At 42.7% G+C, this 16,120-nt stretch overlaps 1 protein-coding gene across 3 annotated transcripts; it reads left to right on the plus strand.

Annotated features, from left to right (window-relative positions):
• Positions 1-225: 225 nt before the first annotated feature.
• On the plus strand, positions 226-13,892 carry LOC121319386 (syntaphilin-like). Of its 3 annotated transcripts, none has more exons than XM_041256779.1 (7): positions 227-446; positions 706-810; positions 7,781-7,874; positions 8,773-8,838; positions 10,731-10,844; positions 11,382-11,531; positions 12,034-13,892. In XM_041256779.1, the coding sequence occupies exons 3-7, from the start codon at positions 7,831-7,833 to the stop codon at positions 13,238-13,240; spliced, it is 1,581 nt and encodes a 526-aa protein (XP_041112713.1). In that variant the 5' UTR covers positions 227-446; positions 706-810; positions 7,781-7,830; the 3' UTR covers positions 13,241-13,892. The 3 variants fall into 3 exon arrangements, with proteins under 3 accessions (XP_041112715.1, XP_041112713.1, XP_041112714.1); XM_041256780.1 differs by having other exon boundaries at positions 709-810; XM_041256781.1 differs by lacking the exon at positions 706-810 and having other exon boundaries at positions 226-446.
• Positions 13,893-16,120: the final 2,228 nt, after the last annotated feature.

Consider the following 16,120-nt stretch of genomic DNA (forward strand, 5'->3'; position numbering starts at 1 on the left):
TTTTTTTTTTTTTTTTAACACATGGCACCCCGTAGCATTCTAATCTCACACGCATCACACACTGTATTTCTCTGCTGTTCACGGTGAGGTATAATGAATGACTGGTTGGGCTGCACCTCCAGGTCACCTGCTTGTCGTCTACATGTTGTATAGAGTTACTCAATATTTTTCTTCTCCTTTTTTTCTTCTAATGCTTCAATGCAGAGTGTACATACTGAAAAAACAACAGTTGTATGTTATAAATATATTGTGTTTATTACGCTTGTATCTCTTTAAGAGGCTCTGAAACTACGCAGCTGCGGCTATCTGGAGCGCTTGGCTGAGTCGTAGTGCTCGTACACAACTCCCACATCCTTCCCACTCTGGCTGTAATGGAATAGGAAAGTACTGGTGAATTGATCATCAATCACAGACACAATGAGGTACTAGAATGGAAACCTAAACAGGTAAATCCTGCACGCGTATTACTATGCAGTCATATTGTTTTTATGATACATGTTACCGGTGAAGGACATTTGTAGTGTTACACTGCAGCCGACAGTCAGATGTTATAGTCATACTTGGCTAATACAAATCAGGGCCACAAACTGCATGAACTGAACAATTTAATATTGAATGAAAATTGCAATAGGCTAAGGTGTTACTTGATTCGTGCTTTGACTTTTGTGCAGATGCATGTTGCCCTTTCCTGTTTCCCTTGTTAAGAAGCAGTGGTTGCCGTGTTCACAGCCCTTGCATACTGCAGTGGTGCTGCGTCAAGAGCAGACGTGCTTGTGAATGTGACGAGGAGCGAGGGCTTGGAATTCTCAGGTGAGCGCTCTCGTCAGCATATATTCTGAAAGCAATATTTACCATTGCTCACGATTCCATTCAAATAAGTGCAAACTGTAACTGTTCGTGCAGTACTGTAAAACCTTTAGATTTTTTTTTTACATGGTATAGTTTCGATTTTGTAGTGACACGTATCTGTGTGTGTAGAAAAACTAATATTATTTTTTTCGTTTGTTTTTACCCAGTATATTACCGGGATTAAAACTAATTAACACGATTTGCTTTCAGTTAGAATTGGAAGCTGTCTATCTGTACAATCGCTGCACTGTTTTCCTTTTTCCAAGATCCAGGTGAGCAACTTTTACGTTGCATAACATAGCGCACTGCCCGCTGTAGAGGACTATTGTAGAGTACTGTACCGTTTTTAGAGCATGCTAGTCTAAAGGTATACACAGGCCGAATAGGTGTAACTGGCAGAACAGGTCTTCATTGCTGTTCAATCAGAGTCCTGCATTAGCCTCAAACGATACACTCTGCTTATGTATGTAGCAAAGCCTTAAAATTGAATTTTTATATGCAAGACGTTATGCATGGTGCATAGTACATCACAGTGATTCATCTTTTTTCATTTTTTATGCCTGTTGCACCCCATTTTGTGTGCAGTACCACCAAGATAAATAATACCACATTTGTATTATTTGTATGTATTTATGTATTGTACAAATGTTTGTAAATGTGCACAGGTAGTAAACTGAATGTAGACAAGTGCTGAGTGTGTCCATCCAAGCAAGTGCAAACTGTGGTGCAGGTAACAAGCATTCAAGGCTGTTTGTGCATCCATGAAACAGACTCTCAAAAGTAATCAGGAGGAACATGTATTTCTATTACATGGAAGCTGGTCCTTTAATTAACGCACTTGTGTAGTGCTGCTTGCACTGGAATGTTGTCATATAGTTGCCTGGAGTGTGATGCTGCCTGACTGCTGGCTACTGAACTGTAATCCAGTTCAACACTCCACCAGCATTGCCTCCTTGTAATACCCAGGACAGAGGCGGTTGGTTAAGAGCCCATAGTCTTGTTTCATTCATTTTGCAAGCAGTAGAATGCAGCAGTTGTGTGAATGCAGGCCTGACAAACAGTAAAGGGACTCTGTAGCTCTGAAAGGGAAGAGACTGGCACTTGTCACATCGCCTGCTAGCTAGCTGCTGTGCTCCACTTTGTGCTGAAGGAAGCTGTAGATTGAAGAAGTAAGAAGTCGCCTATACTTTGGACGCAATGAATGTTTACATCCAGACGGGGTTATTTGGGGAAAGAGGTCCGGATACCTTTAATTATACTTCAGTGCAAATACCCTTGTGTCGATTCCAGAGCCCTTTATGATCAGTGCGGGTAGTCCTGGGAACTGTCTGGTGTCTCTACCTGCCAAGTGTCACTGCTGCCATGTGGGCAGTGTTTTCTCCCCACAGCATCAGTGCCAACTGGCCAGCTGATTTCGTAATGGCCCTGTATGTAAATACTTTAGGATGCTGTGTGGCAGCAGTAGGTTAAGAAAGAGGTCTGGGTTTGTTCAATGTAACGCTTTGTATTTTTTTCTGATGCATTTCCCTTTATTTATATTTAGTGAAGATGTTACTTGACTGATTTTTGTTATTTTTTTATCTTGCAGCAGCTTTTTCTTTCTCGGTAGTAATTCTGTATTAGTTGAGTGTTTTTCAGGCTGTTGGGAGACAGCTTGGGAATGGAGCGCCCTTTCAAGATGTTGGTGTGGAAGTTTGCAGGAAAAGGGTGCTTTTAATGTAGCTCCTACGTGATCCACAAACCCAATTTCTTTTGAAAATAAATCTCAAACACTAAAACTATACACTATAGGATGTAGGGGGGAAAAGATGATTACAAACCCTATACATCAAGAATACACATGTATTTTGTTTTGAAGTTAAATCCCGTACAAAAACAACTTGCTCAATCATCATATCTGTGCATCAAGTGTTGTGATTAATTTATATTCAAGGCGGACTCTGTTGTCATGAAAACAAACCCTGTCATGAACAGTTGGTGCATCCTCGCTGTTGCTGCTGAAAAAAAAGAATTAGGGGGGCTGCTAATACTTCCTGGAACTGGCCTTTGCAAAAACAGTCTCTCTCACGAGGGCAGGGTGAGTAAAGTTGACATAAATGAAGTAAATTAGTCTCACTAGTTGAGCATTTGCTGTGTTGTCTGGCAATGATGGTGGTGGTCTTTTCAAACAGGACCAATAGGTTCAGTCTCTTGTGCACACTTCATTAAGCTGGGTTTATTGGTGAATTGTCAGTCATGTCTTGGGCACCCGTGACCCAGTTACCTGGTGTTGATGCGGATGGGTTCTTCGGGTCAGGGCTAAAGGAGGGATGGTCGCTTTCATATCTGTGTTTATTTTTAAATTGGTTTTCAAAGGGGCCTGGACGTTGAGCTGTGTTAGAAATATTGTTTTTCTTTTTTAAAAGCATTGGGCTGTTGCAGCTCTGTGCCGCCACTGGATTGATCCATCAGTAAGTCAGAGAATTGAAATCTAATACCTGGCTTTCTAGCTGAAACAACAAAAGATAGAAAAGGAGTTATTGATTTCGGTAATACAGAGAAACAGTAAACTCATTTTGAAAAAAAAAAAAATCAGTGAAAAGACAAAGCATTGGTTGTAACATCATAATACCTCCTTTTATTAAAATAAAGTGCTCATGTATACAACTACCACCATTTAAATCATTAGAAAACGATTCAGTGGTATACTTGTAGAGTCTGCAATCCTTTTTTTTTTTTTTTTTTCCAAATGTTTAGCCAGTTTATTTTTTTATTCCAAGATTTCCCATTTTGACAAGTGGTAATATTAGCAAGGCTAATAATAGGGTTGGGAGCTATTGTGACATCATACTGGGGATAGTATAACATTGGAAGAAAATTACCGAACGCTCTTTTAGATTCAGATTCAGATTGAAAAATGGCTGCATGCCTTAAACCCCAAGCTCTGCCACCAAATAGCCAGAGCATATCAGCTCAGAATGAAACTACCTTTTAAGGAATGTATACAAACTGGAATGTCAAGCAGGTCTGGCTTCTGATTACTTGTACAGATCATTAATCTCTGCAAGTATCTTGTGAATAGTCCCCCATTAATCCTATTTAGACAGAGCAAATTGAAGGCTGCTAGGCACTAATGGAAGAAATAAGTAAATGCAGTCATTTCCTAAAATGCTGAGGCCATTGATAAAACACTGAGCTGGTTCTTCTAGAGAGTGGAAGAGGCATGCCTGGCAATTGTCTGGCACTTTAAAGAACCTCCTATAGTGAACCTTTCTTTCAGAGCACTGCTAGTTCAAGTTGCATGTTTCTCCCGCAACACATATAGCATAATAACATACACTTTATCACACACTACCAATTGCTTGTCACGGTAGATGATGATAAGCAAGAGAATTGCGTATTTCCAAGTCAGAACTTTAGTTAGTTAGTTTTGGCTTCTCCAGTCTGTGTGTGTCCTATTGAAACAGCTTGAGCATTATCTGAGTCAGTCCTCTGACTTGTGACTATGAGTCATCCTCCTACTGGTTTATGCTGGAGCTGCAGGTTTGCAAGAAATTGGGGACAAAAACTGTTGTGAGCAGCACAGGCTTTGCTTGGTGTGTTTATTCAAACCTTTAGCTGAATATTTCAGATGGGGACTCGTTATTCCCATTACTCCCTCCCCGTTGTGTAAGGGGATTGCATTTGGAGCTCCAAGCTGGTACAGTCTAATATTCAAGGTCGGCTTTATTCAGATGCTGTATGTTTCGCTGTGCAGGTGAAACTCCATCTACTGTTAATTACTGTGCCTTTTATAGTTGGAGATGTTAGAGGTTTTTCACAAATAATGCTTCAAATTAAACTTTGTAGTAAATACCTTGATAATACTGGCCTTATGCTCTATACTGTTTTGTATTTTATTATTATTAGTATTATTTGACTTTCACATAGTGCCACTGGTGGTTAAATGCTGTAACTGCAACAAGGGCTATACACATTCAAGGTTGTTCAAGGAGTACATTACCCATAGTTCACATCATTGTCTTGTTCGATTACAGTGACAACCCCACTCCTGTCATTGTCTGCCTCTGCTAGCATACACTTCCTTGGGGGGGGGGTCCTTTCTGCTGAACAAACAAGCCAGTGTATTCTCACAGGGTGCACAAGTTGATGATAAATCACTGCTACACCAGCTTTATACTTATTTACTGTTACGTTGGGTTTATATATTAACCTCAGGTTGATGCTGCTCCATAGATCAGCTGCCATGTGTTAAACATTCTACATTCTTCTTTTTTTTTTTTTTTTTGTCCTGTAAATCTTGAATAGTCTTTGAAACAGCTGCCTGCCCGCTTGCTCATGTCTCTTGTTGAAGAATAGAACATAGTGCTGTTTATCAATGTCACCCGGTGCTCAAGCCCTGGCAGCCACAGAGTGCCGGCAGTTCAGTGTTGCTTATGTGAAACTGCATTAACACTGCCTGCATGCTGCAGTAAGGGGGGGGGACTGTTTCCTGTATGCAGCCGGAGGAATGGTGCTGAAGGATTAGTTTGGGACAGACCGCCGATGGGAACTTGAAAGATAGCGAGCAATCTGAGCTGATCCAAGCCTTGACTCTGTAGGACCACGCATGCACAAAACAGGTTCTGTTGTTGTGTAAAATGGTTTGCATGGAGTATTCAGTTTCATTGCATCTTGCTTTCTTTTCCAGTATTTACACAGTGGTAAAGTTCTGATCGATCCAGATTCACTGTAATGTGTGACTTGAAGAACGGTGTTTCATGCAGTCAATAACACTATGTAACACAATTTTTGTTCCTGGGTAGTAAGTGTTATTTTCTAATTGCTTATGCCTCAAAAGTATAGAAAATGGCTATTATTCCCCACAGACTTTGCTTTTGTGACCAGGACAGTGATATTTCAAAATATCACTATTTCCAGTGAGAAAACGGGAGCTTTTGTGTCTTTTCGTTCACATAAAGTCAGAAAAAAACAACTTATGAATCCATATTAACATGTATTTATACTAAAGTAATACAAAAATGACTATAAAAGATTTAGAAGTGAGTAGTTTTTCGAGATTTACGAGTATACTGTAAATTTACAGTATAATTTGTAAAAAATTTGTTACATGGTGTAATGTATTAAGCATGTGTGATCTTAATTGATGGATTATATCTGTTGTGTACATTGATACTGTGGTATGTGCAACACAGTGGTCTGGAGAATGATTTAACTATGTACATATTTGCCTTTTTTCTGTCATGCTGTCTCTCGTTGTTTTTATGTTTGAAAGGGGCTGCCTGCAATGGAAACAGAACTAGCTTGCATTTCATTATAGTGTGTTTTTATCAGGGAAGTGTTAATCAGGGAAGCTCTCCTATTACAGGGTTGCTTGGCAACCCTAGCGCTGGTGATACAAGCTGCTTAACCCGTATTGCTTTTTCCTCGTTTTCAACTGAACTCCTAGTTTAAGGGCAGGAGAAAGATGAACTCCCAGCACAGGTTCATGTTTTAATATTGCAAAAGCAGTAACCCCTTTCCTTGCCTGCATACCAATAACATGCATTGTCCCCCAAGTGCTGCTGTTTGTTTTGGGTGACACCTGTAGACACTGTAGTACCAAAACTCATATAAGTAAGAGTTGGAGACCTTTCACCTCTCCTTGGGCTTGTGCTTGCTGTGTTCAATGTGTGCTGGCAATTGCAGCTTTAATGGTCTCTCCTGCATTGCACAGAACTGCCCCGTACATTCCATCTAAACTAGATTGTAGTAGCCAGCAGTTGTGTATGTGTTTGGACTTGTCGTCAGCATCCTGGGCGATTTGATGTTGGGGTGGTCTACCTATTTGATTTCAAGTTTAGGTACAGTATGCTTATCCCACTTGACACCTGTACTGCTTTGCAGATGTTGTTTTCTGTGCTGCCATTGGGGAGGGTGGATGATGCAGAGCAGCTGCATGATTATGCAGAGCGCTTTGGGGTTACACTTCTGACTAGATGAGGTATTTTAATTGGTGGAGACGTCTGTATGTATATGTATGGATGGATTTATATATGCATGCATGCCAAAGTTGCATTTGACCCTACTTGTCCAATTGCGCTGGAAATTGGTGTGGATGTTCCTTAGCATTGCTATATCTTGGGATCGGTTTCTCTGATTTTGATTGAACTATACATGGGCAGGTGCTTTCTCATGTAACGTGGATGCAGTCCTAAATGACTACAGTACAGTATCTTAGTACTGAAATGAGAGGCGAGTAGCAGCTTTTTGCACCCTGGTGGATGATGAGTCAGTAATGCAGCAGTAGGTCCTTGCATCCAAACATTCTTAGACACTCGCCTGGATCTCTCACCAGTACCTGTATGCTTACATCATTCCTTATTATTTGTTATGCAGATTTTATATAGATCTTTAATTAATCTTGCATTCTTTTGGAAAGGATACAATCATGCAACACTATTCTATGCTGTGAACAGCGGGATTGCTAACCTGAAACCTTGGGTAGATTTTTCTATTCTTGTTCAATGTGTGCACAGTATAGAAATTCAGTGCATTTCTATGGCATCTTATCTTGTCATTCCTTGTAACTTGTTCACTTTATTATATGTGTTTGCTTATTTATGTATCTATACTACCGAACCATTTTGCAAGGAACTGGGGGGATTATAAGAGAATGGTAAACTTGACAAAAATGATAATGTCACTTTAAAAGCCATCAAAATGTTGTTTATGAGCTTCTTGCTGTATAAACCAATGCTGTCACAGGCATGCTTGGCTAACAAATAAAAACAGAAACTACTGATTGTGTAATGTGAACTACAGAGTACAAAGATGCATCCACACTTTACAGAACTACAAACTGCCCCGAGGTGCAGCAAGTGAGTCCATTGGGCCTAGGGCAGTGTTGCTCAGGATGGGTTATGCTGATGAGTTCCCTGATAGACGGCTGTCTGTTTCTGTTTCCTTGCAGGCTGAGATACTGAAGAGCAGCCACTGCAGCCTGTGACAGCGCCTGTCTCCATGTCTGCCCCGGCTAGCAGGAGGACTTCCACTGGATCCCACAGGTAGCAAACGGCCGTGTGAAAACGCTCCTTGTAATCCTGAAGATGCAACTCCTCCCTCTTCACGTTGTCTCTTACCATCAGTGCATCACTGCATTCATCTGACTTTCAAATGTTTAATAGGGGATGTGTGTAACATTACAAATATAGCGTTGCCAGATTCAACCACCAGGTGGTGCTGTTGAAGCACAAGAAAAGGTGACTTTAAAGGAGAAGTGATTTTAGCCAGAAAGTCTGCTTGTGCAAGACTTTTTTTTTTTTTTTTTTTTTTTTAATAAAGATTTTTAAATAGTTTCCAATTGCTTCCTCAATTTTAATTCTATTATTATTTGTCTACATAAACGTTGCTGGACATCTGTCCAGTGACCTGCCTGTTTTGTAGTCCATTTGTAACCTACAATGCATTTGCACCATCCATAATCCTGCCATGGAAATTGTTTCTGACAGGCAAGATATTTTAGTGGCTGTCTTCCCATCCGTCTGTAAGGAAACCAGCTTCTTGGTTCATAGAAAAGACAATGGAATGGAGTTTTGAAGTTTTTCGGTTTCTTAAGTGGAAGATGGTACACTAGTGTAAATCCACTGGGGTCGGCAACTTGAGGATTCAGTTGATCTTACTATTGCCCAGTTAGCTTAAGTCTAAAATCCAAAGCTAATCGGTTACACTCAAAAAGAGCTGCCTTTCCAATTTGGAAATGGCACTGTGCCTTCTTTGCAAAAGACAGACATTAAAAGCTGCTAGCTTGCAGTTCCTCTGAATGTATTGCTGAAGAGCTCAAAACAAAAGGAATAAGAAATAGTAACTCGTGTGGAGTGGAGGATGGTTTTAAATGTAATTCTCTTTTAAATGGCATAAAGAGTGAAAGATGCCAGCTGGCCGTTTATCTCTTTTTCTCCTCAGATTCAACCCTCTGAAGGCTCTGCAGCCGAAACGCCGCTTGCAACAAATGTTGTCTTCCCCTTTAGCGTGAGATTTATTGTATCTTTTACCTTTCTCTTACACTGGCACACACTCTCTCATCTCAGAGCTGCATCAACACTATACGTGCACATCCCACCACTGCCCACGGTCTGCCCTGCACATCCCACCACTGCCCCCACTGCACACGGTCTGCCCTGCACATCCCACCACTGCCTCCTCTGCACACGGTCTGCCCTGCACATCCCACCACTGCCTCCTCTGCACACGGTCTGCCCTGCACATCCCACCACTGCCTCCTCTGCACACAGTCTGCCCTGCACATCCCACCACTGCCTCCTCTGCACACAGTCTGCCCTGCACATCCCACCACTGCCTCCTCTGCACACAGTCTGCCCTGCACATCCCACCACTGCCTCCTCTGCACACGGTCTGCCCTGCACATCCCACCACTGCCTCCTCTGCACACAGTCTGCCCTGCACATCCCACCACTGCCCCCACTGCACACGGTCTGCCCTGCACATCCCACCACTGCCTCCTCTGCACACGGTCTGCCCTATACACCCTACCACTGCCTCCTCTGCACACAGTCTGCCCTGCACATCCCACCACTGCCTCCTCTGCACACAGTCTGCCCTGCACACCCACCACTGCCTCCTCTGCACACAGTCTGCCCTGCACATCCCACCACTGCCTCCTCTGCACACGGTCTGCCCTGCACATCCCACCACTGCCTCCTCTGCACACAGTCTGCCCTGCACATCCCACCACTGCCTCCTCTGCACACAGTCTGCCCTGCACATCCCACCACTGCCTCCTCTGCACACGGTCTGCCCTGCACATCCCACCACTGCCTCCTCTGCACACGGTCTGCCCTGCACATCCCACCACTGCCTCCTCTGCACACAGTCTGCCCTGCACATCCCACTACTGCCTCCTCTGCACACGGTCTGCCCTATACCCCACAGTCAGCCCTGTGATGGCCATGGGGCATCTGTAGACACATTGACCTCTCTTTACACCATGTACAGCATACATATTCCCTCCAAAGGTTATGGAGCCAGTACTGAAGGATATATTTATTTATTTTCTGGCTGTGCACTCAACAGTAGGATCATTAAGCGTGGGGTATTTCTGTGTTTTATTATTTTATTTTACAAACCGTTCACTGTGGGGGAGATGCGGGTCATTTGTAACGACAATACAGACTGTCCTGTGAAACAGTGACGACTCCTATGTACCACTCAGCTAATTTAGGGGATTTGTGTGCGCTGCAGTGGATCTCTGCGAGAGAATGGCTGCTGCTGTATGTTTCATCCATTGTATCTATTGCTTTTATGAACTGACATGGACCCTTTCCCATCTGAAAGCCCAGTCATCTTTGCCGAAAAATACATCTTTGCTGTAAAATAAATTCATTCAGTTTGTGTGCTGTGCAGTGGAAACAAGGTACTTTGACAATATAATGGGAAAGGGTATTGCTACAAAGAGACCAACACCAGAAACAAAACCTGTGCACCATTGTCTCAGTAATACAATTCTGATTATACCTGGGTTATATCTCATTAAAGAAATGACTGAAATGATGATTAATGCGTTGAGAATGTGAGCCCACTAAGTGTAAATCATTAGCATGTTATGTTCTAGTGAAGGATGGAATGTGTTGAATTTTTAAAGAACTCGTATAAGGATTCATTTTCAGTGTTTTATTAATCAGTTTAGTTAATAGAATATGTCTAATAATAGACGCGGCAGAGCAAGGTAATCATTTATAACTGAGATTAAAGCAAGCTGGCGGAGATGCTTTCATCGTATTTTTTTTTTTTTTTTTACACTTCTTGATGTGCGTTCCCTCAATAATTCCCATTGTGTTGCTCGAAGTCCTGGTTATTTTGGCAGCAGTAGGCTCTGACGGCGCCCCTCTTCCAACCCCTTGCAGACGGCAGACTCTTCCGGTCAGTCCAGGGATCCGGGACCCCGGCTGCACCTCCTCCCTGAGCAGCAGCAGCAATTCGGGATCCTGCAAGGGCAGTGATAGCAGCCCCACCCCCAGGTAAAGCACAGCACGCTGCACTGATACTGTGGCACTATAACGAGACCAGTGTTGTTCCTGCAAGCACTATCATGCACACTCGGGATGCACAGCATGAAGGGTTAACTTTCAAGATGTTTCAGAATTCCAGATCAGGTCTATGGATGCCGTATCCTCATTCTTTCCAGCTATCTTGCCTCAGAATTTGCTCAATGTTTTTTCACCCCCTTAGGAAAATTTGTCAGCGTTCATCTCTTGGGTCTGACTCTTTTTGATGAATGCTCAGTTTTCTACTATTTCAGTATTACTGGTTTTCAAGAATGCAGTCTTTCCTGGGTACAACCAATGTTATTTTGTAGATTACCAACAGTTGTCTGTTGAGTCAAGTTCAGATTTCACCTGTATTTAAACATGTGAAGCGTGTATAAATAATGCAGTATAGGTTTGTGCGTCTAATGGGGAGTAAACCTTGTTACAGATCAAGCCTAGACCAGGCACCAGGGATGTTTGTTTGTTTAAGTAATGGATTTCTTTGCTTGTCCCTGCTGGTATACCCAGACGGCACATGAAGTATGCATCTTGCAGTGATAATCATGGGATCAAGCCTCCTACCCCAGAGCAGTACCTGACCCCTCTGCAGCAGAAAGAGGTCTGCATTCGGCATCTGAGAGCCACGCTGAAAGAGACCATGGACAAAGCGCAGCAGAGGTGAGGGTGGTGGTAGATGATCATCTAGAATTGTAGGATTGAGACGTATATCTTCAGCTGGATGGAACAAGCTGAAGAACTTGTAGTCCAAAACGTTCTCATGGAATTGACTTTTTTTTAACCAGTTATTCACATTTATGAATGCCTACATTACCTTTTTCTTTTAGATTTTTATATATATTATTTAACATCATGTAATCAAAGAAACTACAAAATGGTATCGCAAAAGTCTACTGGAAAATATAATAGCATAGTATTTCATGTTAGATTTAAAAAATATCACATTTTGTTAATGTTTGCCAGTTTTTTAAGTATAAGGAAAACTACAAAGCGGTGTGTAATTCAGTATGTTAATGTAACATTGTTCAGCAGGATTCATTTGACTTTATGAAGCAAAATGAGTTAATTCTATAGGGTGATGCAAAACCTTTGGTCATAGCTGTAGGTTTCAATCCCGTAGATGCTGGTGCTCAGTTCTTTGACTGCCTTGGTCTGTCTGCAGAGACTCGGAGATCGAGGACCTAAAGACGCAGCTGTCCCGGATGCAGGAGGACTGGATCGAGGAGGAGTGCCACCGGGTGGAAGCGCAGCTGGCGCTCAAGGAGGCCCGCAAAGAGATCAAGCAGCTGAAGCAGGTCATCGACAACGTCCGGAGCAACCTCACTGACAAGGACAAGGGCATCCACGAGTACTTTGTGGAAATCAACAGCCAGAACAAGAAACTGGAGACCCTGCTGCACAGCATGGAGCTGGCACAGAACGACTCACCCAGGGAAGAGGGAGCAGGGGGCTTGACCCTTGAGTCCGCAGGGGGGTCCCCAGCCAGATCCCTTACCCGCAGCTCCACCTACACCAAGCTGAGCGACCAGGCAGGTGCGGAGAAGAGCACTGACTTTCCCAGCTTTTTGGCGGAGGAGACCATGGATAGCGGCTTTGTCGGTGGCGAGAGCGGCAACAGCAGGACAGAGCTCCAGGAGCCGGGTTTCTTATCTGAGGATGTCTCCCTTCTGACCACTTACACCGCCGGCTCCAAGCTCCCCCAGAGCTCCACCTATGAGAAGCTGGCGAGCTGCCTGAGCAGCATGGAGATGGGCAGCAGCAGCAATAACCACCAGCTCTTCCAGGAGATGAAGGAGCAAGCCATCCAGACAGACTTCATCCAGTACAACCCCGACCTGGACACCATCATGGAGAAGGTGATGAAGTCTCAGGCCTGCAGCCCCACCTCAATTTGGAGCTCCGAAGCCAAGGACATGGACCTTGTTCAATTCGACCATGACTATACCTGTGCGGTGGACCTGGCTCCCAGTAACCCCAACGCAGTAATCGCAGTGACTGGTATTGAAGGGGCCATCGGTGAGCCTACAGTGCAGCAGCCCACAAGTGCCAGGGGGCAACAGACTACCATAGACACCCTGGAGATGGTGGAAGTAGTGGGTGAAAAAGGGGAGGAAGGGGGGGAGAACAGTGAAGCTGCTGCAGAAATGAGCACCCAGAAGAGCTACTGGAGCCGCCACTTTTTGGTGGACCTGCTGGCCGTGGCGGTGCCTGTGGTGCCCACCGTGGCCTGGCTGTGCCGTGGGCCGCGTCGGGAGGGCCAGCCTGTCTACAATATCAGCTCTCTGCTGCGCGGCTGCTGCACCGTGGCCCTGCACTCCATCCGCAAGATCAGCGGCGGCCGCCCCGGTAACGGGGGTACCCAGATCTGATCTGATCACTGACGCCCACCTCCTCCAGCATTGCACTGAGACACCCAGACTGACAACATGCATTGTTTAGACACTGATTGTAGCTTCTGCTGTAGCACGGTGGGGGTTGGGTCAGCAGTCATTTAGGTTTATAGTAAAGCGATGAGCAACATGTGGAGGCAGAGCCTTCAATTACAACTGAAATCTATATATCTATATATATATATATTCTCTAGGAATCTGTTTGTGCAAAACAGTTGAATTGTGTGGGTATTTACTGTTTAATACACTGTCATCCAGTTTCACAGACCCTGATTAACACTAGTCCTGGTAGCATGGTTAGTCCTGATCACTGAAACCAGTCGTGAATGCATTGTGTATATAGATATATTTTATGTGTAATATGTAAATCTCAGTTGAAAACCCAGAAATGTATGTTTATAAAAAGCAAAGCCCATGTTCAGTCTCTGGAAAGATAAAACCACCGGAGTGGGATTCCGAGAAGCCTTTTTATTTCTCTGACTCTGGCTCTGCTGTTGCTCGTTGCTCACATCTGCAGTTGTGTTTTCTCACTGAAATTAGCTTTCTCTATTGCAACAAGTTGAGTTTCCTCTTACATATTTGGGCTTGTCCTTACTTAATTAAAATCAAATGTCTCTTTTAATAAGTAAAGCCCCTAATAATAATTTAAATAAATACATAAATAATTTTTTTAAAAAACACATTATTTTGGAAATACCAAATCTAGTTCTTTAAAATGTGTTCCTTTTTATTTGCACTATTATTCACTTTAAGACATTATTACTTGAATTTTTGATTGCTTTGCATGTCTCAACATAGATGCCTCTACATTTAGCAGGGGTAGTTATTTTTTATTCATGTAAAATACTGGTGAAAGTAAAAAGGTTACGAGTTACTAATTGTAAATACTGTAGAACAGTGTGATAAAATAGATGCATAGAACACACTGAATAAGAGCATTGTTTTATTTTGTATCAAGTTGCACAGAATATTTAATCCAAGATGTAAATTGCCTGTTGGGAGTTGATTTAGACCCTACTGTATTTTGCAGAGTTATCCTCTCTCTCTCTCTCTAAATATATACATTGCCTTTTGTCATTTCTTTTTTTCTGGATGTGTGCAGCACTGGCTTTGTTAAAGCTTGACAATGGTGTGCTGTCGTTGTGTAGATTCTGGTGAGAATGGCCTCTGTGTTCGTAGAACATGCCAGTTCTTGTGATGCTCAAGGTACGTATGCCTTATTATTTTCTAGTCTGCCACAAAGTTCTACCCCATTTAAACTTCACGTAAGATCCTCTAGCATGTGTGCTGAAAGCAGTTTGCTTCGAGCACACAATTTAAACAAATAATGAAAGAAATGAGTTGATTTTCATATAAAAATGCAGTACGAACCTAACGATCAGGGCCCAGTAGCAAGTACACTCTTTGGAGTATGACCTGGGATTTGCACTTAAGTGAGTCTAGGTTGCAGAAAGGTTTTGCATTGAATGAATGATGTTTTTTGTTTATGGTGTTTTTGTGATTGGTCGTTTTGAAGGGTTAAGTACTAACCTGTGCTGGGCATGGGGAAGCCCAGTGGTAGAAGGTAGTGTAGTGAGTGACTCTGCATTGAGACATGTATTACAAACCATTCCTTTAGGACAGCAGAGTGCTCATCAAGGGCATTGAGGTCTAGGTTCTTCTGCGCTGCAGGGATAAACCACAGCTCTATTTGCATTTTAATCAGGATTGCATCAACCCACCTATCCCGTGATTACCCCCAAAACATAGAGGTTTGGGTGTTTTCCCCAGTGCTGTAAAAAGTTATATAAAAAAATGAAGCTGTGTCTTCTCCCAGCAGAAGATTGGTTGGTCATATTAACCCCTGTGCAGATGAATCATGTTCAGGTTAATGGGTTAGAAGTATGTTTAATACTTGCAGTATGAGATGTGTTCTGCCTTCTTTATAAAAGTGACAAAGCCATGTGCACTACAGTTCACAAAATGTCAAGCTGCTTTGCGAAATGTTATTTCGTAGCCTGTGATATAAGTGGAAAGTTTTTAAAAGAAGCTTCAATAACCAAAGCCTTGCTCCTTACCAGGTACTGCACTGAATCCTTTGTCTTTTCTGAGGCTGCCCCGTGCAATGACCAGGATTTAGGGAAGGGAATGTCTATCATTCTCTGGGAAACTGGAACATTTTGACCACCAGGTGGCACTGTGCACAAATTCAAATGATTTAAAAGTAATAAATATATGTTTAAAAGATGGAGGATTAAGCAGTAGTAATGTGAATGTGCAGTAATAAAAAAATAATAAAAACAAAGAATTTGCGCCTTTTTTTTTTTTACTGTAAAGCCATAATACATTAGCATGGATTGATGGATGCGGCCATCACTTACAGAAAGGAAGTTGAAGTTCTAAGGTTTTATTAGATGAGAGATGGGTGGTAATAGCCAGACACAGTTCAGGAACAGCAGGTTATTTGAGTATAGCACGTAGGCTCTAGTTAATGCTTTTAGTTTTCTTGATTATGTGCTGGAGAGATATTGAGGCCCTTTCTAGAATGGAGGCTCCTGGGTTCAGAAATGAGGATGGCGATGATTGGTTCAGACTTTGGTTTCAGACAAATTTGTGGCATATATAACTTTTAAGTGTCCCTTGTTATTAATAGGAACATAGCACCATGTTGAAACCATTGACCTGTCTGCTTATCTCTAATAGGTCGCTTGCTTTCTAATGGCGATGACACAGATGCAAGCGATTCAGGTTGGTAACGCCCTTATCACATGATCAATGGGGCTTGGATCTTACTGCTTCAGAGGGAATTCAGCAGATATACATATATATATTATTGCAATGCCTGTTCCTGTTCAATTCTATTTCCATTTCCTTAGAAGG

Source organism: Polyodon spathula, chromosome 8, assembly GCF_017654505.1.
Source record: "Polyodon spathula isolate WHYD16114869_AA chromosome 8, ASM1765450v1, whole genome shotgun sequence".
Taxonomy (NCBI): Eukaryota; Metazoa; Chordata; class Actinopteri; order Acipenseriformes; family Polyodontidae; genus Polyodon; species Polyodon spathula.

Excerpts from the sequence above, each read along its gene's own strand:
- LOC121319386 (XM_041256781.1), top strand. The coding sequence starts at position 7,831 with ATGTCTGCCCCGGCTAGCAGGAGGACTTCCACTGGATCCCACAG. Across the intron at positions 7,875-8,772 it reads ACTTCCACTGGATCCCACAG|ATTCAACCCTCTGAAGGCTC; the intron begins GTAGCAAACGGC and ends TTTTCTCCTCAG. Across the intron at positions 10,845-11,381 it reads GATAGCAGCCCCACCCCCAG|ACGGCACATGAAGTATGCAT; the intron begins GTAAAGCACAGC and ends TGGTATACCCAG.